Raw genomic sequence first — 27,512 nt, 5'->3', positions numbered from 1 at the left:
CCAACAAGGGAATGCTCTCATCTATTATGAGCTCCTGGCAAGCTGCCATATCGCTTGTGCTGGTCAAGGAGGTTTTTGCTGTTCCCAGATGAGCTGGATTCTAAAGTACACTCACTCCACGAGCAAGGCAAGCCAGATGGACTGCAGCCAAGTCTTACCCAAAACCTGAGCAGCATCAGTAAATCAGTGCTTCGCTCCCTGTGGGGTTTACAGCATCAGCTCAAGCCTGACACTCCATTTAACAAAGCCTTGTGACTTTTAGATCAGCCTCGGCTTGGGAGTGTTTTGAAAAAGGCTATTCCCCTATCTCATAAACTAATATTTCACAGCTGTTTGATAAATTCAACAAAAGTCACTATTACTATTGACTCCCAGGTCACATGGAAGAACTTTTCACTAGCAAAGATAGTAGCTGTGGACATGGTAAGTACATTAAGCTCAAACATTAATAATGCTCCTTTGATCATCCATTCAGTCTTTCAATTCCTGAGTATCATTTTATTCTCACTTTGTGAAAAATCACAAATCTCCACTGTGGCTTTAGACAGAAGAGTCACCCATGATTTTCAAACTGGCTGTTATTTCAGTGACCTGGAAGCTTTTCTTAGCAGCAGCAGAACTCAGCCTCATGCTGCTCATATGCACCATAACGTACAAGTGCTGATAATACTCTCTCATATTTCCACATTTTCAACATTTTTCTAAAAAACATAGCTATAAAAATACCTGCTTTCCTCAGTAGCTGGGGTGTCCTCTGGGATTACCATGCACCAATGCTAACTATTGCTCATGCTGCTACTCACATGCAGTGCTCACCCTTTCTCACTGCCACTCCAGAAAGATTTCTCTCATCAGGAGACTTTTGAAGACGGCACACCATGGAAGCTTGCGCTTCTCTAATGCTGTTAAAGCAACTGTGCATCTTTGCTGCCCTGTTGGATTTCTGACATGCCAAAGAACACATATTCTAGTCAGTAACACAAATCTGTGTAAGCAAGTAAGCTGCTGTGCTTCAGAGCCAAACAACTTATCTTTAAAATTCTGCAGCTTGTCACACTCTGCAGACACAACGGTGCTCTCTGTCAGAGTGCCAACTTCCTTGCATACACAGTTGGGATCAGCCTCTGAGCTCTCCTGGAAAGGCATCCTTAGTGAGAGAACATTCATGGGGTTTTTTTCTTATAATCATGTTTTCTGAACAAACACACTCAAATGTGTCTCACTGCCTGCACAAACTACAGTTCTGCTTCTTTCCCAGCAACTTATTTTCAATCTATACATCTTTCATAGCAATTTTTAAAATTTGGCCTGAGAGCACAACGTCCCATATACTTCTCATCCACTTCCCACACAGCAGGGTTTTCTGTGTGCAAAATGTTACTTAGAATTCTACCACAGAGACAGGAATTCAGCACTCTGTTGGTTTTGCAGCAATAAATATGCAGTAATTTCCTCCTCAGAAATGCAGTCCCCAAATCTACACTTTGCTGTTTTCCAGTTCACCCATCTGAAATGATTTACTATGAGCAAATAGCTTTGCTTCCCTAGCAAAAGCAAAATTAAACTCAGTGAAAACTGTACATCCTGGGTAAGACCACACTGACCAGAAACTTCCCATCTTCTCACCACAGGACATTTTCTGCAGAATGATTATTATTTATAGCACATATGTAATCCCAAGTAATTGATTTTAGAGCTGCATATCTATAAACACACAGAATTGATCAGCTTCCATTCTGATCTTAGTGGACACAATGCAATAGAGATAGGTAGGTCACTCTTCAGCTTGGAAAACTTTTTAGGAGGAAGTTTCATAACAAATTGCAAAAGAATTTGTGAGCTACAGAAAGAAAAAAAAGCAGAACAGAAAACTTTAGATGGGTTGTTACATGAGCTTAGCTCAATTGCCTTCTTTACAGCTAATTCCACCCTCATAAAAGTCTCTTCTAGATCTAACAAATAGTCCTCATTCTAGTTTTTTATTAAGTCAAAAAAATGACAGTCTTCACATGCTTGCAAGTACTTGGTAGTCCTTCAACTGTAGGTTGCTTTGCTGGAGGGACTACATGGATCAAATTAGCTTCATTTACCTCCTCAGCTTCAATTCAGGCTTTCCTGAGAGACTTGAAATTTTAACCAAATATTTTTTTTGTTTGTGAAATTTTTTCTTGCTGCTCCTGCTTGAAAGTGTAGTATGCTATTAGAGAAGAAATACAGAAAAAGGGGGTCTGTAGCAATGCACAGGTACCATCAAAGGTTCTTTTTGTTACAGCCATAATCCCCTAAGCAAAAGGCAAGTCACAAACCTGCTAAAATCTCTTTGCCTATTGAACTGGAATAAAACACTGGAAGGACTGATCAAATAAGCTTTGAAAAGTACTACAATATATTATTCTAACAGTTATAGAGAAGACTGCTGCCATATGAAATGAACGTCTCTTTCATTACATTCTAGATATAAATACATGCATTGTGTATTGTTCCCAGTGCTCTTCCAACACAAGTGCAGATGGAGGTTAAAAATAATGAGACATCATCCTATTAAAGCCAGACTCTTTTGGAAAGCAATTACAATATGCTACTCCTATCTTGTAGCAGCCAGTCATATTTTGCCTTCCCTATCCATTTCAGTATTCAAGAGGAAGAAACTGTGTAACCCAAAAATATGCAGTGTTTACAGAAAACAACTCTATAATGCAGGTAGCCTGTGAAAGCAGGAACATTTCTATTACTTTTTGATGCACACATAGCATGACCAGGAATAATAACACAATCTATTTATAAAACCATCCCTGACTGGTTTTAGCCCTGTTATTGTGATGAATTTCAGACACTGTCTTGACATAAATAGCTATCTACCTTAGGATTACTTAGGAAGCTTTCAACCTAAATAGTTCCTCCCATCTCTCAAAAACAGACTTTAGTAACAACTTCTGTAACCCACAGAATAACTTTCCCTTTGGGAAAAAACCCAAACTCCTCAACCCAGTGTTTTGGAGTAGAGATTAAAAATCTGGGAAGAGGCATTTAAAATAGAAATACACACTTTGCCATCTCTGTGAAACTACTCTAAATTTGGTTAAGCTTTGGAAAACTTTTTTCTCTTTGGGTCAGCCTGACTGTCAGCAGTGCGAAAGGAAGGAGGAATACCTGAAAGGGGAGATGGCAGGAGGGGCTGTGGTCCACAGTGGAAGCTAGGACAGCTGGGTAAGGAGGAAAAAAAAGCCACAGCACAAATGATCATCCTTCACAGGTGGAAAAATGCAGGGAGTGGAAAGAGCACATAGACAAGACAGAAAAGGAACAGGATACAGAGCACAAAGTGAGCAAACACATTTCTGGGGGAAGTACACAAGGGCCTGCAGACACTAGGACATACCCTCCACTGAGGTCCATACAAGAACCCAAGATTCCCACTGCTTTCAGCAGGAATCACTGAAAGCATCTGGCAGTTTTCCTCATTCTCCTGCAATTTCAGCCTACAGAGAGAAGCACCCTTCAAAGTAGCAGTTAACATTTCAGTTCAAGCAGGATGTGTTCATATGAGAGCTAGAAAATATATTGAAACATTGGAGTGAGATGCAACACCAGAAATATAAGAGATATTTCCACTTGTTTTTCAAACACTTGGAACATTACTTACACAAAAATCCAAATTAAAATTAACAATGCTAGGCCAAGTGCTCAAAACAGAGATGGACTACAATTACAGGGGCTGTGACAATGCAAACTCTATTCCTGATGCCACTACCATGAGATAAGCCAGAGTTTCAGTTCACAGCTGCTTCAAATCTATCTATCTCACACTTCGACAACCTGCAAATTCACAGCCCAACTTCTCCTGCAGTGGCCAACTTGTGTGCTTGTACCCATTAACTGTTCCCAGGTCTTTAATTTTGTGTTACAGGTAGAATAAATACAGTGGGAGGATATTGACCATTCATGAGAGAAGGTGAAAACTCTACGAGGTCTAAGGCAGAAGAAAATCAGCCTGATCTTTACCCTTACCTTACCACTGACTAAGCATAACTAAGTCACTCAAGCTGATAATATCACCATGTTCCTCATTTTCTGAACACTTCCACTTTTGGTCTTCATTCACACTTCCCAGAACAGCAGAGTGCATACAATTATTACAGAACCCCAAGCAACACTGTACACTGATATTACCCAGCATTATGCAAGTACTTTGAAAGTCATCTCAAAATCATCATTTAAAAGGACTCTTTGCAAGTGGGGTGCTGTCAAGATGAACAAATATTTAAGTAGTCAGAGTAGAGTGACAAGTGTTCTGGAAATTTTTAAAACCATCTGTGTTTTACTAATGCACAGTAGGTGCCTATAGCTAGAGCCACCCATCAAGAACATTAAATTAAATTAATCGATCATCATCTGACACTGGCAGAGATCACACAGCAGGAGCAAACATGGTGCTGTTGTGTAATTAAGGAAAGAGCAGTAGAAGAAGAGAGACCAAATTAAGTTTTCTCAGATAAACTTAATTCTGAAAACTTCTAAATGATTGACTTTGCAATCATAATAAAGATCCTCTGCTGTAAATGGTATATCTGCAATATTAGTATTACATTGTCCAAATGAGGGAGTAAATAACCAAGTACCAGCACTGAACCTCATGCTCTGCTGAAGTCAATGAGCATTTTGTTACTCACTTTTACCAATGCATCAATATGACAAGAAATCACTTAACCTTATGTACCTGCAATGAATATTTTTTTTGTACACAGAAGACAGAAAAGCATCACAGGAAATAATTAAATTGCATTGACACAAAACTCAGTTGCCTACCAGCATGCTTGAGCCACTACTTACAAATGAGGAATTCTACAGAAAAGCTATTTTAGAAAAAAATTACTTTTGCTCTATTTCTCAGTGGGCCATTTCCTTCAGAAAAAAAAAAACTGCACAAAAAGCAGACTCATTTGTCAGCACACACTTCAGGCAGCAGGAAAAAAAGGCTTGTGGCATATGTCTTGCTATTTTTCAAAAAGGGAGCGAGACAGGAGTCTTTAAAAGATCATGTCAATTTTCTTCTTCTGGGTGGGTGAGGCTCAACATGCCTCTTCGCCCATAAGTGGAAAATAAAGCTGGAATGCTCATAGCATTGCTGTGTCTCTTGTGGAATGGTTTAGATGTTAAAAAAAGGCAGACTCGGTAGAAAGCTAGCAAACAACTCTTTTTACAACTATTTTAGTAAACAAAATCAATCACAGTGAAACTAAGGCATACTGCTCTGTAACTTAAAAGAGAAAAAACATGGAGTATATATCTAAGAAAAGAACAAAAATGTCATAATGAAGCAAATTAAATGCAGTTACTGTGTAACTTGCCCTAAAAAGCAATTCAAAACAATGAACTATTAGCTCTGAAGCATCATTAGAATGAATGATATATGAATAATATCTAGAACATTTTTAAAACGTGTTTAAGGACAGGAAATAACCTTAATTCAGACTAGATCTCTTTGATGTCTTTTACAAGATTTGTAATTTATTTTTCTTTCCCATCTAAAAATATGCTAAGCATGCAGACTACAAAATGGCAATATTCCCACAAGTAACTTGTAAACTAATTTCTACCATGAAAGAAGCAATAGTGATGAAGCAAGTTTGCAGACACTATAGCAGCAAAACCCAGTGAAGGTTAAATTCTTTTCCAGACTAAATTAGTTGAAAGATTATATTGGCAATGGACAGCCATGCTCTACCATGGCCAACAAAGCCCTTTGGTGCCAACACTGCTGGATATCTACTGTGCAAGCACATAATCTGAAAATACATTCTAAGTGGTTTTTTCCACATGTGAAGGCCCTATCAATTTACAAGGGGCAGATATACGTTCCTCCTTCTGCGTTTGCCCTGTGGTCTCTAGGTATTGTCTTGGTTTTCACCCCATCACTGAATTGTCATTTACTCTTGCAGTTCATAGTACCCATCAACAGTGTCAGTTGAATTCAAAGTGCAAGCAATGGAGAGGAAACAGAAAAATTTGGAGTCCTAGGATTTTTGCTTTATTCACCTCAGAATGTAACTATATCCAAATCAGTATGACTTCAAACTTTGCAAATTTACATTTAAATGACAGTGAGACCTGTTATTATCAGGGCACTCTCTAGAGCAGCATGTGCTTATTGAAAGGTTGGGGACATTGTTCAACTTGGAAATATGTGTTCTACAGAACAAAAATTTTCATTCAAGCAAAAGATAGCAAGTCCTGTATGTTTCTTTAAAAAGCAGCTGGCCCTCATAGAGAGCCAGAGAGGTGCCAGCACAGAAAAGATGAGCTGAAGGAATGTCTCAGCTTCACGGAGTTGACAGCCATAGCTGACAGTGACAGGGTGCAAAAGTTAAGTGATGCTCAGAGGAGACCTAGTTGAGGTAAGGTAGTGATTTCTATCCTCCTACTTTTGCTAAAAACATACCCATAATTTTCAAGTACAGATTCAAAATTACCTGTGCAGATGCATGACATAGATCAAACTATGGATCTAAATCATACGGGAAGCCATTCTGAGCAATGACATAATTAAAGCACACCGAAGAAATGTGAGAAAACACATTAAAAGGATCTTTGAACATAACCCATTAACACCACAGGTGGTAAGAATTTTTTTTTTTAACGGACAACTCAACAGCTTGTCTGTCTACTACATACAGATTTAAAACATCCAGCCCTCTTGAAAATATACTCAGTTCTTCCATCCTGTTGTGTCATTCATCAATTATAATTACAGCAATTTACCGTTTGCTTTTCCAGATAAAATTCTTTTTATAGAATCATAGTAATTAACAATGACAGTAGCAAAATTGATAGCCCTGCTTCTTAAAGTACCCATTCCTCTAAAATGACACTACTGCCTTAACAGACTTTAAACAAATGTTCTCATCTTTTCCAATTTATGTCTAACAGTGTTTGTTCCAGTCAAAACAGGTCAGCTCTTTTCCAAGAGAGAACTAGAGAACAAATATGCTCTTTAATGTTGCTGTCCTTTTTTTCAAACAGTTCTCTGAACTCATTCACTGAAAGGGGGCCTTCAAAAGTAAGACTTCACATCAAGGAAATGCTTTTTCTAGTTTCCATGAAAATTTGTCCAATTTCTCAAAGTTTACATCTAGTCAATGGAAAATTGTACTTTAAAGCTGCACTTAGCAGCTAAAATATCCAAGAGAATCCATCCTCCATTTCTGAGCCAAGAACTCTGGAGTACAACACCAGTCATAGATAGGAGAGTGTCATCAGGAGAACAATTCTAACAGTTTCCCCAAAATCTCAATCACAAACCTGATTTTGGCTGAATGCATCCCCAAGTCCTGTGCTCCACTTCTTCTCCCCCCTCATCAACCCTGCTAATGAACAAACGGTGGGAAATGCTAACCCTGTCCAGTTAGATTTCCCATTCTCCATGCCACAGGCTCCTGACTGAGGCCAGTCAAAGTCATCAACCTTTCCCTTCTTGCTACTGTTGTTTTCTACCCTGGTGCTGCTTTGAATGACCCTAAATCTGCATTCTTCCAAGCTCACTGGCATAGTTGGTGTAATACTCACACCAACATTTATTCCTAACCTCCATTTCTCCTAGTTCTCCTCCATACCACTGCCCAGGTATGGACAGTGCCAAGCATTCAGTGGGGCAGTCTTCTCCGGGATATCAGAGCATGTCAGAAAGGGAAACAAGAAGGCTAGACGGAATACAGAAGGGAAAAGGGGACCAAAATGCATGGATAATGCATGTAGAGTTTGTAACTCTGTCAATATGAGAAAAAGAAATCCAAAACCAAAGCTAAATGCAAAACAGAAGGTTTACACCTGTGCAATGAAAATTGCTACATAAAAAGCCAGTTCCACAAATGGAGTTTCATAGGCTCAGGACAAGCTAACAAGCCAAAATCCAAGAGCTTAAATCCTGGTTCATCATCCAGCATAGTACATAAGCCTAGAGATACAGACAATTCTTTAGTTGTCTCTAAATCTTTCTTGCTTATTGTTATAGCTAAACAAAAAAGTGACTTGCTAAGCAAACACAAGAGGCAAGAATGTTCTTGTTCCTGAAGAGAAATGGAACAGAAAACAACTAGGGCACCTTAAGCAGCAGGACTTAGAAGAAGCAAGACAACATGCCTAAATTGTATTTCTCTGTAACTTCCATTTTCAATTAGAAAGACAAAGCTAATAAAATACTAACAGATTGAGTGGCTGAATCAATAAGTACAGCAGAAACTCTTCCTGATAAGCTCCTTTTTACTTGCAGAAATGAAGCAAGAAGAAACAAACTTCAGCTGTTAATTTGATTTGACCAAGCACAAACTGGGCTAGACCACTCAGTGAATGATTATGTTGCCAGTATGGGACCTGAACACCACAAAACTACTGGATATAACCTCCTTATCAATGTAGCACTATCACATGGTCAAAGATGAAACGCTATCATCTCACCAACTGATCCCAAACAAACTTGCCCAACACAAACAAAACACGCTTCAGTGCAATGCAAGCGCACTGAAGTTTTAAGTTCAGCGTAGGCAACAATTTCACACACATAAAACCAGGAATATGGCAAAGCCATAATTGCTTTGAAGTAGTTTCTGAACTTCTGAAAGCCTTAGGAACTTTTTTTTTTCCTCTAAAGGATCCTTTTCCAAGCAACTCTTGAAGATAGCTGATCTGCAACAGTATTTTGAGATACTGCAAAAGGGCGAACACATTCTTAGTTTCTTCAACTGAAGTGAGAACATCTTAGTATTCTGGAAAACACAGCCCAAGCACTGTAGAGTGCTTGAAGCTCTTTACTAGCAAGTTGCTGCCTCATCACCTCATGCCAAGTAAATCAAAGAATGACTTAAAGCCACCAGATTTTTATCAGCCAAGTTTTCTCCCAAACAAACACACTCTGACCTAAAAAAGGTCACAGGAATTACAGAAGCAAGTCTATTACCCATAGGCACCAGTGAATCTTTTTCCTCCTTCAGCATGGCTAGTTAGTGTACATGTTATATCAGACATTCTGCAACAGTAAACTTTACCTCTAAGGGAAACTGTTAAATAAGGAATACTAAATCCTTGTTCCAACACATGCCAGAAAGCTTTGGCTAAAAATCAAGAATTGGTTGCATTGAAAACTCTAAGAGCACACTCCAGTTCAGACACTGATATTAAAAGAGTGGCAGCCAAAGTGCTAACATTCACAAGGCTAAACATTCTCTCTAAATTCACAACATGGTTCAATATTTCAAATAGCACCAGCCTTATGAAAGCAGAACAGAAATATTCCCAAAAAAAAAAAAAAGGAAATATCAGTCAATGAAACAGGCACAGGAACCTTACTCATTTATTTCTAATTAGGGATCAGCACCCCAGTGATGACAGATCACAGACTCTGTGAGGTCCATCAAAATATCTCTCCCCCCGCTGGCTTGGAAACTTATATATGACAGCCTGATAATATTTGAAACAAACTGACAAGATCTCCACACAAAAACAAACCTGGTCTGAGGCAGGAAAACACATTCCTCTCCCAAAGTTCTCTGACCACAATAAACTATACCTAAAATATTAAGAACCATTTACCTGAGAAGAAACTACAGTTGCATATCCATATCTTGAAGGTATCTTTGATGTTAATTATACAATGAGTGCTACACATGATAGGAACAGCAGTATCTTTGTCATTAAGGAGTGTGTGATTATCTGCAGGTATTTTCCTGACATTTTGTTGGGCTTTAACAAGTGCTGCTAAAAAACCTTGTCCTTGTATATAGTTTGGCTTTCATTTCACTTGAGAAGATTTTATAAACTTGTTTACATAATTCTCACAGATGTAGATTCATAACTGTCAATGATTTTACAAGGTTAATGGCCTCTATAATTAAAACAAATGAATGAGAAACTCAACTTTAAATTTATGCATTCAGTCAACCAGAAAAACAGCAAACTCTGCAAAGAAAATGGGTGTATGAACCAGATTAAACTCACCTTTTGCTGACTGCTCCAAAGCAATGTACAGAAAAGGAGATATTTCTATTAATGATGCACTTAGACTCTGGAGTATTTTGAAACCTACAATTCTAGGAACCATGATTAATGGAATTTCTAGTCTAGTTTCCAGATCTAGATGCATCTGAGACATACTTTTACTCCAGAGGTTAACAAACAGCAAACACAGAAACCAGAATAAAACTTTGCACTGTATGATACTGAAGGCTCAAAAATGCAGATTCTCTTTTCAGGAGCATACCTATCATGGAAGATAGTTTAAATTTACTTTAAACCTCACTACTTTCTTTTATTTTTTTATTTGGACCTCTAGCTTTTAATTAGTAAATTTTTTAGTAAATGAATTGAATCCATATAATGCCTCCAAAAATTTTATATTGAATTAATTGACATACATTAGCAAGAAGAAGCCTAGATCACATCATACTCTTTTTTAAGGTTAAATAATCTGAAGCTGTAATAACTATAACCAAATTTCTTTGTGGAACTAAAACTTCTGCCATCCAAATTCCACTTAAGAGCTTGATTCAACAGTAACAACACATCAGAAATTCAGTCTAGAAAAAATTAAAGGGATAAAATCTCCTGATATTTAAGGGGTTTTTTTAAGGTTCAAAGTTTTCCTATTGCCTCAGAGAGGTTAGAAGTTGCTTTGTGCTCTTGAACGGTGATCAGGAGTTATTCATGTGTAATTGAATGTGACATTCTTGTCCACAGCCATAAAAATGGATGAAAAACATGAATGCATGGGCTGATGGCAAGATGGGACTATTATTAATGCAATTCATAAGCCTCTTGGACTGCTGGCAGAAACCTGACAGAAAGCTGGTAAAGTCTTGAACACAGTTTCCACAGATATATACTTTAATAGGTTATTTAGTTTGATCTCCTTAGCACAAGAAGCCATTTCCAAGCTCATACAATTTTTACTGAGCATATCTTTAGAAAGACATCCATTGTCTTGCAACAACCCAGCAGCATAAGTGCCCCAAACTTCATTCCCATTTGGAAGAGGAGGAAGTCCACCCAATTCTTACACTGATAACTTAAACAAAGCCTGCTTCATCAGACTTTTAATGGAGACTATACATTGCTCCAAAACTTATTCTTTGGCTTTTATATAGATTTGTACTAATTTGTGCAAGCAAGACTGAGAGACAGCAGCATTCAGACACACATCAATGCAATCACTTGAATTTTGTTTGTGAGCCACAGCTACAACCCTTAGCTTCTCCACTGGCATGCAAAATAAAGCATTTTTGATTATGCAAATAGTCCTCCGTTTTGTGAATAGGGCCTCAAGTGATTCAAATGCTAATTCTGTTAGAAACCTTGATGCAAAGCCAGTATTTCAACCATGTCAGCTTTATAACCAAGACTTTCTGAGAAACACATAATTGCAAATTGAAAAATACCTTTTAGAATCAGAAATACATAAAGTAACCTTGAGAAGTTGGAAAGTTTTTACAGTTTTCTGTCAATGGCCCTGAAACCTGCTGGATTTTGCTTTGACTTAGATGCCCCTTCAGGAACTGGCAGTTTCCTAGCAGAGGCAGCGTAGGCACTGCTACACTGAGAAAACCAGATATGAAACAACAAAAGAAAATTTTTATCTTGTCCAGAGAATAGCATGTTATACAGTTGGAGTTTACATCATCTTGTTTTCTTAATAAAACTTTCACACAATCCAGTGAATGCCTGCATGAAAATGTTCTTGCCATTATTAAACACATTTTTTGAGACCTCAGAGCACACAAAAGAGCAAGCATGCATCCTTGATTTCAGACAAATAGGGGGAAAGGGAAGTGAGTGAGAATGTGTACATGAAATGTGTAAAAAGCTTTTCCTTTTAGTTCGCAAGAAGTTTTGATTTACTTTTCTTCCCCCGATTAGTTGCATTTAATGTACTACAGTACTTTGTCCTCTCAATTCTAGGAGATATGAGGGAAGGGAGAATGTTTTCAGATGGAAACCAGCCACACTGGCACTGCCATCAGTCTGTGTGCAAAGCTACCTTGATGGTACATTCCTACCACCCTCTTGACTTCCTTCATTGCTCTGCTCAGGAAAACCAGCTGATAAATAAGGCTAAGTAAAACCTGTGGATCTAATTACCTGTACATTAAGGTAATTAGCTGTACAACTAAGGCCTTAGCTGTACAACTAAGACAGGCTTCAAAAAAACTAACCTGCAGTTTAAGTTGCCTATAGAGAAAAAAAAAAAAAAGGGGGTGCTAGGAAACTTCTATACGAAGTCCAAGGCAAAAAGTTAAATAATATAAACTATCTGTCATTGATGGTGCCAGTTTAGAGCATCTTCTCAAGGAAAAACCCAGAGGACAGAATCCTTATTTGCATTAAGCCCCTCCTAACACCCCAAAGTAACCATCAAAGAAAACTGGTCTATACCACTTCAGCACTGATTAAGGGAACTCTGCAACATGCACCACAAAACACACACTACAAACAAGATAGATCAGAACAGGTATAAATCACTGGGTTTAGCACACATAAAATATCCTTATTTACAAGGCTTCCTCCATTCATTTTGTTTTAAATTCACTTTTTTTTTCAGTTGGCTCCAGGTAAATCTGCTGCCAGCGGAGAAGCTGTGGAAGTTTGTGAGAAGTGGCTCAGACCTCAAAAATTCAGAAATACACATGTCCAGATTCTACAGCGGAATATCCCATAGTGATGACTTTTAGACTCCACTGTCATGGTTTATATTTTAGTAAATGGGTCAGAGGTGGAAGGTCACACATCCTATTACCAGTCTCTGAACCATGCAGTTCCCCTCCATCTCAGCAGAAAAATGCGACACATTATCAGCTTCTTTTTTAATATTGCTTACTCGGGGGGAACATTCTGAAGTAAAATAATGTGGATATGCATTTTCATTGCTTTGAAGAGGACAGTAGAAGTCAAGTTCTAATATTGAAATGCTGTTCTTTTCATATTGATTATAAAGCCTAAAGCCTGGAAGCAGTAACTCCACCCATGCTGGAAGAAGAGACCCCATTATGAAGCCTCTATTCCAGTTCTGTATAATTCCTGAAAGAATCTCCCACCTTTCCCAGCAAAAACTGAAAAACTGAACCGAAATGTTCGCAACACAATCTCCAGGCTATGGAAAAATACAAAAGAGAAAAAAGAACAGCGCTGTCTCCCAAAGGAATGGTCTCACCAAGACAATTGTGCCTACAGCATCTGACAGCAGGTAGATCAAAGATAAAAAGGAGCCTGTGTAGAAACAGAAAAGAAGGAATATATTTTGTCTCACATATATAACTTTAAAATAAGATGTATTTGCTACCACTTTTTTCACTGTTCTGATTATAACTGACCTTCTCCTTCCTATGAGAAAGATATTAGCGCTTCTTAATGACTACAGTGGTTGCTACCATATTTCATGCCAGTACAAAGATGTAAGCTGCTGAAAATATTTCTCATCTATTTCAAAGTTTAGAAACAATTCATGCTTAAAATTTTCAGCAAATTACTGTGAACTATACATAGCATTTTACCACACTGGGATTTTTTACTTCCCTGTATACATGACACGTTTAAGGAAGAATTGAATCATTGCCACAAAAGATGGGAATAAAAAGCAGCAAAACAAGATGCTGCAGTAATCTCACCCTCTCAGGCTGCCAATCTTCTCAACTACCAAGTCTCTACTTATGTCATGGCCCCATCATTTGAAAATAAGTGTCATTTTCCCTTTCATATAGGAGTGGTTTGTTAGATATTAAAACAGAAGAGTGGTTTGTATCTGTACAGACTAAAGGTGCTTAATTTTATAAATAAGTTAAAAATTTGAAATATGCTAGTGGATTTTTCCCGAAGGAAGTAAAAGTACTTATTGTGCTGTGGACAAAAGCATTGAAAACAAACACATTGTTGTGGATCCAGCAGAAGCACATGCTCATCTGCATTGCTACATTCATGTCTGAAGAACCAAGACAATGTTTAAATTATTCATATACATGGAGAGAATTAGGATCATTCATTCATGAACTTTCTGTGTTAGAAATACACAAAACTGTTCTGATGATGTTTATGAAAGATGACTGAACTCAGTAGCAAGATGATGGCATGTCTCAGACATGACTTTAGATGAAGATGGATGACTTTCACAGGAAACATTTTACTTTATCCAGAGCTGGGTACATGACCAATTCACATGACACATTCTTTGGGTTGATCAAAGACAGTATGTGACCCTTCACAGGGGATATTGCTCTTTGGGGGACAGGGTTAATTGTTTTTCTAAGTCTTAAAAACATACAGGAACACACATATGCACCCATACATTCTTTCTATACATGTTGTGGTGTATCTCCTTCAAGAGGGAGAGCTGTAACACATGGAAACCAGAGAACCTTCTAAAGTCCTTATTTTGTACTTCACCCAAAGTTGAAACTAATTCTGCTGAGATACCACAGTCATCTACTAGCTTTACATGTTAAAAAGACCATGGATAAAACTGAAGCTGACTAAACTGGTTTGAACACTGAGTTGTCACCTTGCTTTAGTATCTTTGAAATCCAGGACACAGCTGTGGAAAAACACCCACAGAGATCTTGACAAAGACAAATGTCTTTGTGCAGATTTGAATTCACCACTTTCAACATAAGGCTAAATGATATTGTTGTCTAGATTATCCGTTTTGCAAAAGGGAGAAACAACAAAGAAAAAACAATTAGAAGAACTAGCTAGGTTCAGGAGACATTTCTTTGCCTCAACATCAGAGATATCAAATTTTTATTTCATCAGGTGGCCATGGAAGATACTGGCACTTGCAAAGGTGCCTGAGGATCTCCAAAGCAGCTTCAGCTGAGACATGCCATCACTTGCTAGCACCTCCACTCATATTAAGAAGCTGATTTCTGTACTACCAATTCCATCTGCTCCAACTGGGATATGGTCACAAGGTAAAAACTAATGTTACTTGGAGAAGGATTAACTTAGCTCTACTTTTTTGCTGGCAGAATGTGCTGTAAGAGGACATTAAATTTGCATACAGCATAAAAAGGCAGACTCTCAACAACTTCAACTCAAACAAGAAAGCCATGAGGGCTGCATAAGGTTCTGTATGACTTATAGATGCATATTATCATTATATATGAAGGATTGCCAGCCTTTTGTATCCTCCAAATTCTGTGATTCATGTGCTTTCTACCCTTCTTGTCATACTATCAGGGACAACAAGAGCAGCAGACCAGAATCTACAAGGCAACAGTTCCAACTTCTGCATTAAATAGGGAAGAGAAGAAATAGCTTTTGAGCAGAAGTCTGGTCTAAGCAGAAAGCCCCAGGGGCACAAAGCAAATCAGAGAGCCCTGAAACTCAAGTCAGAGGAAACTGTAAGCAAAAGCCATACTGAGAAGGGTTCAATAGCACTTGTGAACTAATGGATTTGCAACCTTCCAGCACTGAAACTGGCACAAGATCCCTTATCCAACACTTTCCATGTGAGAAATGAGGATTCACAGACAACTGCTTCAGTGGAAGTAGGGCAGAGTCTGAAAGGTCTGCCATTAAGCTAACATAACAAGGATGAAGAAAGAATTCTTGATGGCAAAATGATCATATTAAAAAAAAAATCTTTAAAGTGTCACCCCATTCTTTTCTTGCTTGAACTGTGCTCAAGAACAAAACCAGAAGAAGGTCACAGCCTGAACATCAAAAGTACTGAATAAAGATTCAATTGATACAGTCATGTTCCACCTCAGCAGGCCACAGATAAAATTGAAGGGGGAATGGGAGGAGGACAGAGGGGATGGAATATTCTGTGGAACAAATCTAGTTCTATGAAACTGGATAATTTGGAATTTGCATTTGCACTTCTCAGAAGAGTGCTACACTTTTCCTAGATGATGGAAGCTCATTATAGATTTTAAAATTTATAACATGGTTCTCAAAGAGAAACACTATAATTTATGCTATATTTATGGAATCCCAGCTCTCCTGAAGGTTTTCTAATTGAGAAAACTGTTGATTTGTTAGATGGTTAAAAAATAAAAAAAGGGGAAAAAAGGAAATACTATGTTCAGTCTGTGAATAGTCAAGTACAAAGAAACAAACAGGACAGACTTTTTCAATCTACCATTTCTGACCATCCTATGTGGACAGAAGATTTCATTTGGCCCACCAAAAAGAAATAAGTAGCACAGTGTAATTTGGGCACACTAAAAAGCAGAATAAAATAACATCATAACTTGCACTGTATACAGGACTAGAAAACTATCAGATCTCCCACGTTCTTCTTAGATGACAAGGAATTCAGTTCACCTGCTTCAGCCAGCCAGTCCAACTGCTGTCAGGGAAAAGCAAATGAGTACTGTCAGTAAAAAAAATTAGCAGCCAGTCAGGGTTGGAGAGAGCAGCAGGAGCCAAAACAGAGTAAAGATGAAACTCCTGCTGCTTCCAAGCTCCATATCACATTGCCAAAGATCTAGCACACTTCTTGTAGACATACACAACTGCTCATGCAGGAGAAAGCATAAATGAAACACAGCTGAAAATCTGACCTATCAAAAAATATTCAGAAAAAACCTCCAGAAATTAAAAGCAATTTGTCTATTATAAATCTTGAAGAAGAAATAATATCCACTTCTCTGCAACATGAAAGGGTATTTAATAAGTAACCTCCAAAAGTCTCAGAAATTTTAAAAGTTGACTTCATTTCATAAAAAAGGTCCCAGGAACATCCTTTTCCAAATGCACTGTAGTTTTTGAAGCCCAGCCTGTCTTAATTTGAGAACTCTTTTAACTCAAGGAAACCACAGTTTGGGTAAGGCTGCACAGTGACCATAAGAGAAAGAGACCAGACAGAGAAATAAAAATTGCTGGAGTTTCTTTACTTTTGAATATTCTTGACCTTAAATACCCAATGACACAGTGTCCCAGAGGTCCTTGGCTTGCACATTTTATTTTTAACAACACTGAAAAACAAAGCTGTTACGACTCCAAGCCCAACTGGCTTTGCAGGGACTTTACAGCTAATTGAGCCATCGCTATTTAGCCTGCAGTAGGCATCAGCTCTGCCAGCTCTGTAGGCCAGGAAAAAGTTCCCCAAGCTACAGCCAAGCTACTGTCCTCTCCTTTTTTTACTTCACTGCTCCAAAGCAATGTGGCTTTTGGGGAGAGTGAGCTTATCCTCAGGCTCCAAACCATAGACACAAATCCCCTGTAGTAACTCTTGTGACACACACGCTCAGAATAGCTACATCTCCATAATCTTAAACATAATCTCTTGAAGTTCCCCGAGGCTTGTTGAGCCAGATACATGTGAAGCTTTTAAGCTTTTCAATTATGGAAATTCAAATTTCTTGACTGGGCTTTGTAAAGGAAATCTGAAAGTCCTCCAAACTCCTATCACTAAAAAGAAAGCAGTTGTTAAGCTTCCTTATTAAGGAAAAAAAACCTCACAACAAAAATCACCCAAACCAGTCCTGAATAAAATGAATAGATTTACTTTATGTAAGTGGATGATTTAACTTCCAATTTAAAAAAATAATAATTCTTTACTGGAATATGAAGACAGGATTTTCACTGCAATTTTCATGTTTACCTTCTTCGAGGAGATCAACCAATGACTCTTCAAAAAATACAGGCAGATATTGTTTCACTGTGACCTTGACTTATGGCACACAATCTTCCAGACCTACTCTAATACAACAAATAGGAGGCTTATGACCATGAGTCATCCCGCCAGTGCCATGAGGTCATTTGTTGACTTCAGTGTTGTAAAGACCATTAGGCTACATATCACTGAGCTGGGGAGTGCCTGCAATAACTCAGGTCATAATTCAGGATGAGGTTGCAAGAATTACACCCACTGAGTCAAATACAATTTTCTGGAGCTCTTCCTTAAATGGTATGTGTGCAGAATCTGGTGTTTCTCCAGGATAATAGAAAAGCTCAGCCACTTTACATCACTTGCGGCATTGTTAACACCAATCACTGTTTTCCATTGTGCTCCAGTTAGGAACAGTAGGCAATAAATTACACATTCATTCAGGTAAGAGCTTTGTCTTGGCAAACTCCTGATCTTCCCTGTATTCTTTTCATAGCAGTTATTCCACTTTGATTTTCCACTGATAAAAGTTTTGTATAGATTTATCTCCTGCAGCCTGACAAATTTCAGAAAGGGAAGTCTCAGAAAACCTCCCATCTTCAAAGATGCTGTCTGGTATAAATACATATCCTGAGGATAATACATTATATATTACAATATAGAAAATACCATATATAAAACACATACAGAATATAAAAATCCTGGGGAATAAATGTGAACTCACATTTCTTTCTTAGAGACTGTTTCAGGTTTTCATTTTTTGTTGCCATTATAATCATAAAATTGCCTGGTCAGAAGAGACCTTAAAGATCATCAAGTTCTAACCCCCCGGCATAGGCAAGGACACTTTTCACTAGACCACGTTGCTCAGAGCCTCAATCAAACTTGAACATTTCCAGGGATGGGACAGCCACAATTTCTCTGGGCAACCTGTTCCAGTATCTCACAACCCTCACAGTAAAGAAATTCTTCTTAATATCTACTCTTTGTCAGTTTAAAGCCATTTCCCTGTGTCCTGTCACCACATGCTCTTGTTAAAAGTCCCCCTCTGTCTTTCTTGTAGGCACCTTCAGGTACTGGAGAGCTGCAACTGGTAACTCCTAAGCCTTCTCTTTTCCAGACCGAATAAACCCAATTCTCTCAGCCTTCCTCATAGGAAAGCTGCTCTATCCCTCTAATCATCTTGGCAGCCTCCTCTTGACTCACTGCTACCACACAGTGAGATAAGGATGCAGAGGCCCAAAACTTTGAAGACTTCTGAAGATGTTCTGTGGCCAAGAGTTAAGCATCTCTCTTCCATGCTCTATATTGGCACTCAGATGCACTAAGTGTTCTCCCCCAGCTCACAAAATAAACTTATTCAATATGCATGATAAGCCGTTCTTTAAAAATTAAAAAATAACCATTAAACCATTCCTATATTCTTCGTAATTTTATAATGCAATACAGCAGATGCTTCCAGAGCACTTATGTTGTATTTCTGCATGCTGCTATCCATACATGGCATTAAAACCACAGCCTTTGACACTGAAGTAGATGGAAAAGTATCATCTGAGAAACTGTCAAATCAAAGATGTAGAAACTGTCACATGAGCACCTTTAAAAGTCACACAAATTGGTACAAGTACATATAAATTACAACATGTGAATACAGTAATTAATAAAAAGAAAAACAAACTGAAAGTTGCCCAATCATGGCATTTAAATGACAAACTACAAAAATAGCTACAAAACTTGATGATGCTTTGAAACACCATCCAGACCTATGGGAAATGAAACATTTCAATATACCAAAACCCTGGAATAGGGTTTTATTGCTATAGTAAATAGCAATATTTTCAAAAGTGGAAAATTAAAAACAAATGCAAAAAAAGTTTTCATGACTGGGATGGGGAAGAAAGAATTTTGTTATCCAAGAAAGGAACACAGTAAGCAAGTTAACCTCAGAAGCAAGGTGCTGATAAAGCCAAGGGATGTTTGTCTATATATGTATCCAAAAAGCAAAATTGTTGTCATGCTGGATATAAGCAATATTATTACCCAAAATGAAAAAAAAAAATAACTACAGCACTGTTAATCAAGCTGTTCCCAGAATTAGAATCTACCACACAGTTCAGTATTTAGCCTAGATGAACATATGATTCTACAGGAAATTAAGGGAATGAAATACCTGAGATAAAAGTTAAGGTCAGTGACTTTTTCTCCTGGCTGCTGTGGGTTTAATAGTACTTCTAGTCAGATGCTAAACCATCTCTGAACAGTTGATAAAGAGCATTACAGTAAAAGGACAAACCACAACTTCACTAACACAGAAAACAAATAATTTGCTAATCTGTATACTACCAAATTTATTTTAAATGAAAAATGGGATGTAAATGTCTTTCAGATTCCACAGTGTCTCAGATATCACTGTTGCAGGCACACTTAGCCCACAAAGTGAAATAGTGGGCTGAATCACTCATATAAATGTTATCAGAAAATCTCATTGATTTATCCCACTCAAGTACATACACCAAATCAGTTGTGCTTTTTTTCTCCTTTTTTCCTTCTTTTTTTTTTCCTCCTTGGGCTCTTCAAAAGTAAATTAGATTATCTCAGACTAAGTGAATTAAATTCAGAAACATCCCATAAACTGCATAGAGTCAGCTGCTACATCTAACTCAGCCCAAGTTGAAAGAACATTTAGCATAGGCCACTTCTAAATTTTGTTGTAGAAATTCAATAGTCAGCTGAACTGCACCACTAAATATGCCACATACATCTCTTTTCATTTAAATCTATGGAACTTTGATGGTAGAAGACACAAACCCTTATCTGCTGTAAAAGTAGACTTACTTCATAAGCTTTAATTGAAGCTTCAGCTAAACCTCCCCCAGGCCTTAAAATTAACTATGATTTTCCTTATGCAGCTTTACTGGCTTTTTTTTGTTCAGTTGGAGTTTTTTTTCACTTTTTCGTCCACTTACTGCTTCAACCAAGTTAGCGCTTGTCTCTACAGTCACACATTCCATATTTATCTCCTTCATTTTCCCACTTCTCCTAGTCTTTTTCCTTTGTAGCTTTGTTTTACTTTGAGCTTCATTCTGCTGCTGTCACAACAGTAACAATATGCTTCCCTGTACATAGGCAGCTACAACATTCCCTGAGCATGACCACTCCATAGGATTTCACCCTGTAGCTTCCCCCAAATTACCATCACACTGCATCCCCCTCAGGAGCACCGAGCAGAAATGCTATTTTCTCTCACTGCTTTACTCAAAGAGCTGTGAGAAATGTTAAACAATTTTCTAACAGTAGTTTTAATTTATAACTAACTAGACTTCTGCCTGAATTTGCCTTGCATTGTTGGGAAATTAGAAAATAAGGAGCAAGCCAAGATTAAACCTGTCTGGTTTCTCCATTATGAAAGAGTTTGGAAAGAAATGCCCTTCAACAGACCTCTGGCTCATACCATCATATATGCATTTTTCCATTAGGGGAACACTATTCCTCGGATAACTGAAATTAGAAGTTGATCTCATCTTCAGTGGTATTTGTCCTTGTTCTAGTTGTCCCAGCCTAAATGATGGCACTGGAGCCCTTACTTAGTCATTAAAGATCAAGAAAAAACAGCTTAACACAGTGTCCCATTCTTGCTGTTTTTCCATATCAAACTTATCAGATAATTTTAAGAGCTCACAGAAGCATTTCTTTTTTCCCTTTTTTTCTCTCCATCCTTGAAGCTGACGGCAGCCATGGATGCATTAAAGAACTCAGCATGTCCAAGATGGATGAGATGCTGCCAAGAGGAAAGGAACAGCTTCCTAAGGTCTTGCTAGTGAAGCACATGGCTGCAGTGGCCATAGTGTTACTGTCAAATACTACAGGCCTGGCACAACATCAGTGAGGTCACCTTCTGAAATTTACATTTGTAATACAGCTTTACTTACTTTTCTGGTTTGAATATTTGTTTCTGACAAAATCAAAACCAACAACAGAAAAGTCAAAGCCTAAATAAATATAGATTTTTTCACCTTCCCATCTTACATATCAGGTATGTGTGACATCTACATGACATAAAACATACAACATAGTACTTAACACTGATAGCTCCTGAATGAAATTCCACTGTCAAGGAGATGAGATTTCATTTACCAAAAAAAACCCTCATAAACAGCCTATAACTCAAGTGTGACCCCACCTAACCAAGAGTCTACAAGAGTCAAGAAGAAACTTTTTCAATACCCTAATACTCTTTGGATCTAGTCTCAACTTAGATGAAGACTTAAAAATGTAATGGATGCACACAGTCCTATCATAATCAATGAGACACCACACTGTTGATTTGGTATTAAATTTGGTATTAATTATTAACTTCACGAGTTTTTCTAGACAAGACCTTTATTCTACTACTATTAAAGTTATTCTACTACTATTAAACTGGCTTCAACCACAGTATTGTAGTCACAGCTAAAAAGAAAAGTTTCCAATGACAGTGTGAAGTATTTTCATGCAAGTGGGCCTTTATAATTTTTTTAACATATCAAGTGGGAAAAATCCCCGTTCTTGTTCCTAATGAATACTTCTGTAGACTGAGCTCACACAACACACTATTTATGAAGGAAAAGGGATTATACTGCATTTGACAGTTACAGTGCTATAAACTTTCATCTAGACCAAGCTCACATTAAAAATCCTTTTAAGTGTCACTAAAAAGGCACAAGAAAGCCATATTTACTATTCTCTCATTAAGTCAGTACCATATCAACTACAAACCTGAAGAACATTATATTTGAAACATAGGCTGCTATAACTTGAACTCAGCATTACAGATATTGAAAGCTGCACCCGTAACCCTCTGCACACCTTGTTATCACAGCACAGCTGCAGGGACAGACAGCTCACACATAAAATAGATATTGTTATGAATAAATGTGTCAGATCATTCAATAATTGTTACTCAGATGAAGCAGTAGAGAACAACTGTGGAAATTCCTTCATAAATTCGCCACCCACGGTTTTCCCTCCTTTGTGAAAGAGCCACCTTTAAAATGCACAGTCTTGGGATGGAAATCCACAGTAGTTTAGTGACTTCACGGTGTCAATCACATGAAACATGGGGTTTTTTTGCCCAGCCTACTCCAGAATGGGCTCATTGTACAGACAGACCTACAGCAGACAGATGGCTGCAGGAGCAAGGCACAAGGGAGCTACAGCTGCTGTGTCTGGGGCTCTCATGGTCACAAAGCCAGACATCTCACATGGAGGGCAAACTGTGGACCCTGTGAGGGCAGATGTTCCAGTACCTCCCTGGCTCATCTCACCCTGGGAATTAGGCTGATAGTATAGTTTTAAGAGGTTCCTCAAAGTCGTAGCAGTTTCATCTCTTTAGTTCGTTACCAATCTGAGCTGAGTCTGAATCAGTGCTGTGATGGTAAATTGTTTATTATTTCTCTACCAAGGCTCATTTTTTGTACCTTCTAAGAAAGCAGGACCACACAAAGAAGGCATATCCAGCAATTTCTTCACAAGAGCTCAATACAGACAGGCTCAGATAAAGCAGCCATCACTAGGGACCAGGAGAGACTGACAAGGAAGGATAAAGGATGGAGCAGAAAGCTTAACAGGCATCTCCAAGCACCATAGATAAGAACGATTCCCAGGCCACACAACTTAGAGTCCATGGGGAAGAAAAAACAAACACAAGCTAGTTGCAAACCACACACAGCTTCAAAAGTGCCTGCAGTTCTGCTCCATGATCTTTTGATTGCCTTTATCAAGAAATGCTTGTCATTGCTTCATGCTGCGTATATATGAAAAATCACATCCACCTTCATGCTAGGAGTTGCCTGCGGGCCAGAAGCGCGTCTTACACAGCTCCCTCCTCTTCCAGAGTGACTTCTCACACCCACCTCACACATGCTCCCCAGTACTCATTTGTGTAGTAAATCTAACAGGAGCCAAAGTACAGGCAGAGTTGCATTCTTTAACAAGAACTCCCACACCAGAGGCTTTGTTTCTGAAGCACCAAAGTTTCATCCTACTGAGAATGCAACCATGTAATTTGAATTCTCCAGCTAATCACAATAGCATGGCACAGAAATTAGAAGCACAATGCAATTTAAAAAAAAACAACAACCCACATATATAATCACTAATTATGAGTGCATACCTTCCCTGATAGCAGTAAATGGGGTTCCTTCCTCTTCTTGTAATCTAATCACCTTCAACGCCACCAGCTTTCCATTTACCCTGAAAGGGAAAGAGGGGAGGGGAAGAAGAAATTTTGAAAAACCAAAATTACAGAAGAAACCGTATTTCTTATAATAGAACTTATTTCCTATCATGCACTTATTCAATTTCTTCCTGTCAATGCCTGTGATTCATCTACAGCACTGTAAGAAGCACTTCATAGCTTCCATAATGTCAACTTTATATTTTCACACTCAGATGCAATCCAAGAAATTATCTCAGTTTTCTGTGAGTCAGTCTGTTTCCTTTCTACCACAGCTTTGTTACTGAAGCTTTGTTAAGAAGTAACATAATTTAAAATTTCTGTTATAAAATATCTGTTCATTATTTGATCAAACTGTTCAAAGAAAAAGGCATATGATTTTCATAAATCACTTCACATGCAGTATTTCCGGATTTACACTGGTTACCTCCTTCCCACAACATGATACACATTAATATAGCCTTCAAAAAGCTACAAAGTTTGTGTAATGAAATAATTCTTAGGTCATTCTCGTCATTTCCCCCTAGGGCAGGATTGCTCCTGAGGCATATTCTTGACTACATGGCCCAGGCTACTTTTAGATTATAATAGCTTTCATTCATAAATTTAAAAATATTTTGTGCTCAGAGAGACAAAAGTTCTTAACAGGTCATTTTAGCGTAAAATCTATTTGTCTTGTTTCATTTTTAGCATTCAAAATTTCACCACACAATAATTACATTCCAGGTCTTGCAAAAAATCCAGTTGGTTCAGTTTATCCAAATAAAATATCACAAAAATGGAACAAAGCTGATATCATCCATTACCCTCTTCAAGATCAAACTCATACCATGAAACTTTAACAGACTCCCCATGTATGACAAGCAATGGTGAGGATAAACTACCAAAAAGGCATAACACAGTTTTAAAAAATGATTGTTATTATTATCATTAAGATTTATTTCTGTAAGAGCAAAATTCACCTTTACAGCCACAAAGCTCAAGGACACATTGGAGCCTTTACACTCCTGTAGTCATGAAGGTAATTCTCTACTGTACTACAAGAGGGATGGCCCCAGAACATGTTTTAAATTTTCGAAGCAAGATGATATGAACAACCACCAACTCTGAATTCATCTTCTCCCTCAGGCTTTTAATTTTTGTAGTTATAGGAGTTCAGTGACGGATGGCTACTGTCTTGTTTCTTCTGATTATTCCTCTTTCATAATTACCAAAACTCATTAGCCCTATATAGAACATTACACAATGACTCTGAGCAAGTTAAGAAACCCTGGTTATCAAAAGATGGTGTACTCATCACCTTCCAATTAGTCATAATATTCAGGCTGGCACCAGTCCAAGTCTCAGGCCACTAGTCACTGTTGAAAGGAAGTTATCAGCTTAACTCTCCTGGATTTCTCCTTATAATTGCCTGATATATTTTTAAATTTGGATTCAAACAGGATTTATGGCATCAGAAAAAGATAAGCCTTGCCTCAAGTAACTTCATGTGTCATGCTCCAACAGGAGAATGAACCATGTTAAAAGCAGGACTGATGACAGACATGCAGTTCATAAACATGTGTAGTTTTCAATACCTCTGTCAATCCACCACCCTACCTATCATATACATATTACTTAGATATCTGAAAAACTTGAATATTTTGCAACAGATGAAGTAACTGCAGGAGGAATTTAAGTAAGAAAAGCAAGATCATTTTGCAGATAAAGAACAGGACAGATGCTGTGTTCAGAGAAAGCAATATAAAATACAATGCAAAAAACAGGTCAAAGAGGTATTAAGGAAACAGGGATATGAAGAGAAGGACAAAAAAACATACAGCATTGTGTAGCTTATGTTCTTTTTAATCTAAGTTCTACATGCCACTGGTTCATGAAGAGAAATATATAACAGAAATAGCAATAGTATGGAACCCATTTCAAAGTATTCACAGTTAAACACAGTAGGTGAGCTGTTCTTTTTAGTTATCATTGCCCCTTTGTCATTGGTACCTGTCATCATCTTGATAGATATCATGGCAACTCTTAGTGCTATCAAAATAATCAAACTAATCTCAAGTAGTGTTCCTCTGGGATTTCATTCTCCTCTTTAATGCAATTTATCTCCAACATATCAATTTATAATTTCCATAATATAACAGCCTCCTTATTCTCATTTACTACCCAGTCATTAAAATCTTTTTTTTTCCATTTAATTTTCTATAAACAGGAGCATATAAAACTGGAGATATGAGAAATTATGAAGTATCAATTAAAGAGATAGGGTGTTTATTCACATCCTTTAATTATCCTCCCACTGATGCAATCTCAGGGTGCACTTAGATGATGCTGAAAAGATGAGCTAAGGGCTGGCTCACAGTAGAGGTTTCTCCTGCTTAATCCTTGCCACACACTCCTGACACTGCCTTGTATTTGCTCTCATTTCTGCTGGACTTGACAATGAGACTTCTTAGAGACCTTAAATAGGAGAAGACTGGCCCTTCTAAAAAGAGTTAAATAATATTTTTTTTAAATTATAAAGGCATTTTAAAAAGAAAAAAAAACCACTAACAAATACATAAGAACTGTGTCCACCTTTTGAGAAGCAATGTATCATGGGATCAAGCCAGCTATGTCATGAAATTGCACCCTGAAACTTGTAATGCCATGTCAAAAAATATGGTAATTTCCTTAGAAACAAGACTGAATAAAGGAAACCTGGGTAAAATTACCTCTGCAACCTATCAGTACCTGTCTTTGCAGACTTCAGAAGTGATCAGATAAGCTTAGGAGAACTCCTTCCAGATATTGCTTCACATTTGTCTTCCATAACTTTCAAAGCATGCTCAGTATTTTCATTATTTCAAATCCAAGTAAGAAATTGACAAGCAGACTGCCTTTTAGACAGTGAAAAGGCAACACCACTGACTCTTTTAACATCTAGGATTCATTAAACCACCTCTATTACTCACTGTCCAAAGCAAACAATTTCACACCTTCTCAAAACAATACACTTCACTGTGTCGAAGATTACACTTATCATCCGATGCCCAGCCTGTCAACTGCCTCATTAGCTTCTATTAAGGACAATATTGACTAAAGAATTCCTATTTTCTAAGCCATCCTCCCTCCTAAGCTAACTCGCTTTCTCTTTGTCATTGAAACACCTTCAGAGAAAGTACAGAAGTCTAAAGTCTCTCTAATTATCACACAAAACTACTTTAGTCTAGGCAAAACACCTGCAGCTGATGGACAGCTTCCCAATTTATGGAAATTCCTCACTTTAACATTATATAATTTTTCTAATAACTTTCTGATTATATATGCAACATAGGCAAAAGAAAAATTAGTCCAAATTGCTTTATGCAGCATAAAGTAAAAGTCTGCATATTATAAAAAATACAAATGAGGCAGATATTACAAAAAATGCTAATATAATGTGTCATTCTGCATTTTTAAACCAGCATATAGCAGCACTACCAAAATAAATACATTTATTAAAAATGACCATTTATGAGAAAGTAGAGAAAATTGGAAATTGTTTAATGGTTTAATGCATCATTAAGAACATATAATACTGATGAATATAAAGTAACTGATGATTTAATTGGCTTCACTGGGATAACGCTGATGATGCCACACAAGGAACAAAAGAGTACAATAACACTATCTTCTCAAGTTCTTCAGATATATTTAGATGACATAAATGTTCTAAATATACACATTTAA

General features: G+C 37.6%; 1 protein-coding gene across 5 annotated transcripts in view; it reads right to left on the bottom strand.

The window, feature by feature from the left end:
- The window catches only part of CDK14 (cyclin dependent kinase 14), a 344,883-nt gene that overhangs the window by 215,447 nt on the left and 101,924 nt on the right, over positions 1-27,512 (bottom strand). For all 5 annotated transcript variants that reach the window (XM_066553161.1, XM_066553153.1, XM_066553178.1 and 2 more), the window contains one exon: positions 23,742-23,821. In XM_066553161.1, coding sequence (XP_066409258.1) covers positions 23,742-23,821 — 80 coding nt within the window. The remainder of the gene's footprint in view (positions 1-23,741; positions 23,822-27,512) is intronic.

The sequence above is a fragment of the Molothrus aeneus genome, chromosome 1, assembly GCF_037042795.1.
Source record: "Molothrus aeneus isolate 106 chromosome 1, BPBGC_Maene_1.0, whole genome shotgun sequence".
NCBI lineage: Eukaryota > Metazoa > Chordata > Aves > Passeriformes > Icteridae > Molothrus > Molothrus aeneus.
Note: the sequence above shows the minus strand (reverse complement) of the source record. Positions and strands in the feature narration are given on the sequence as shown.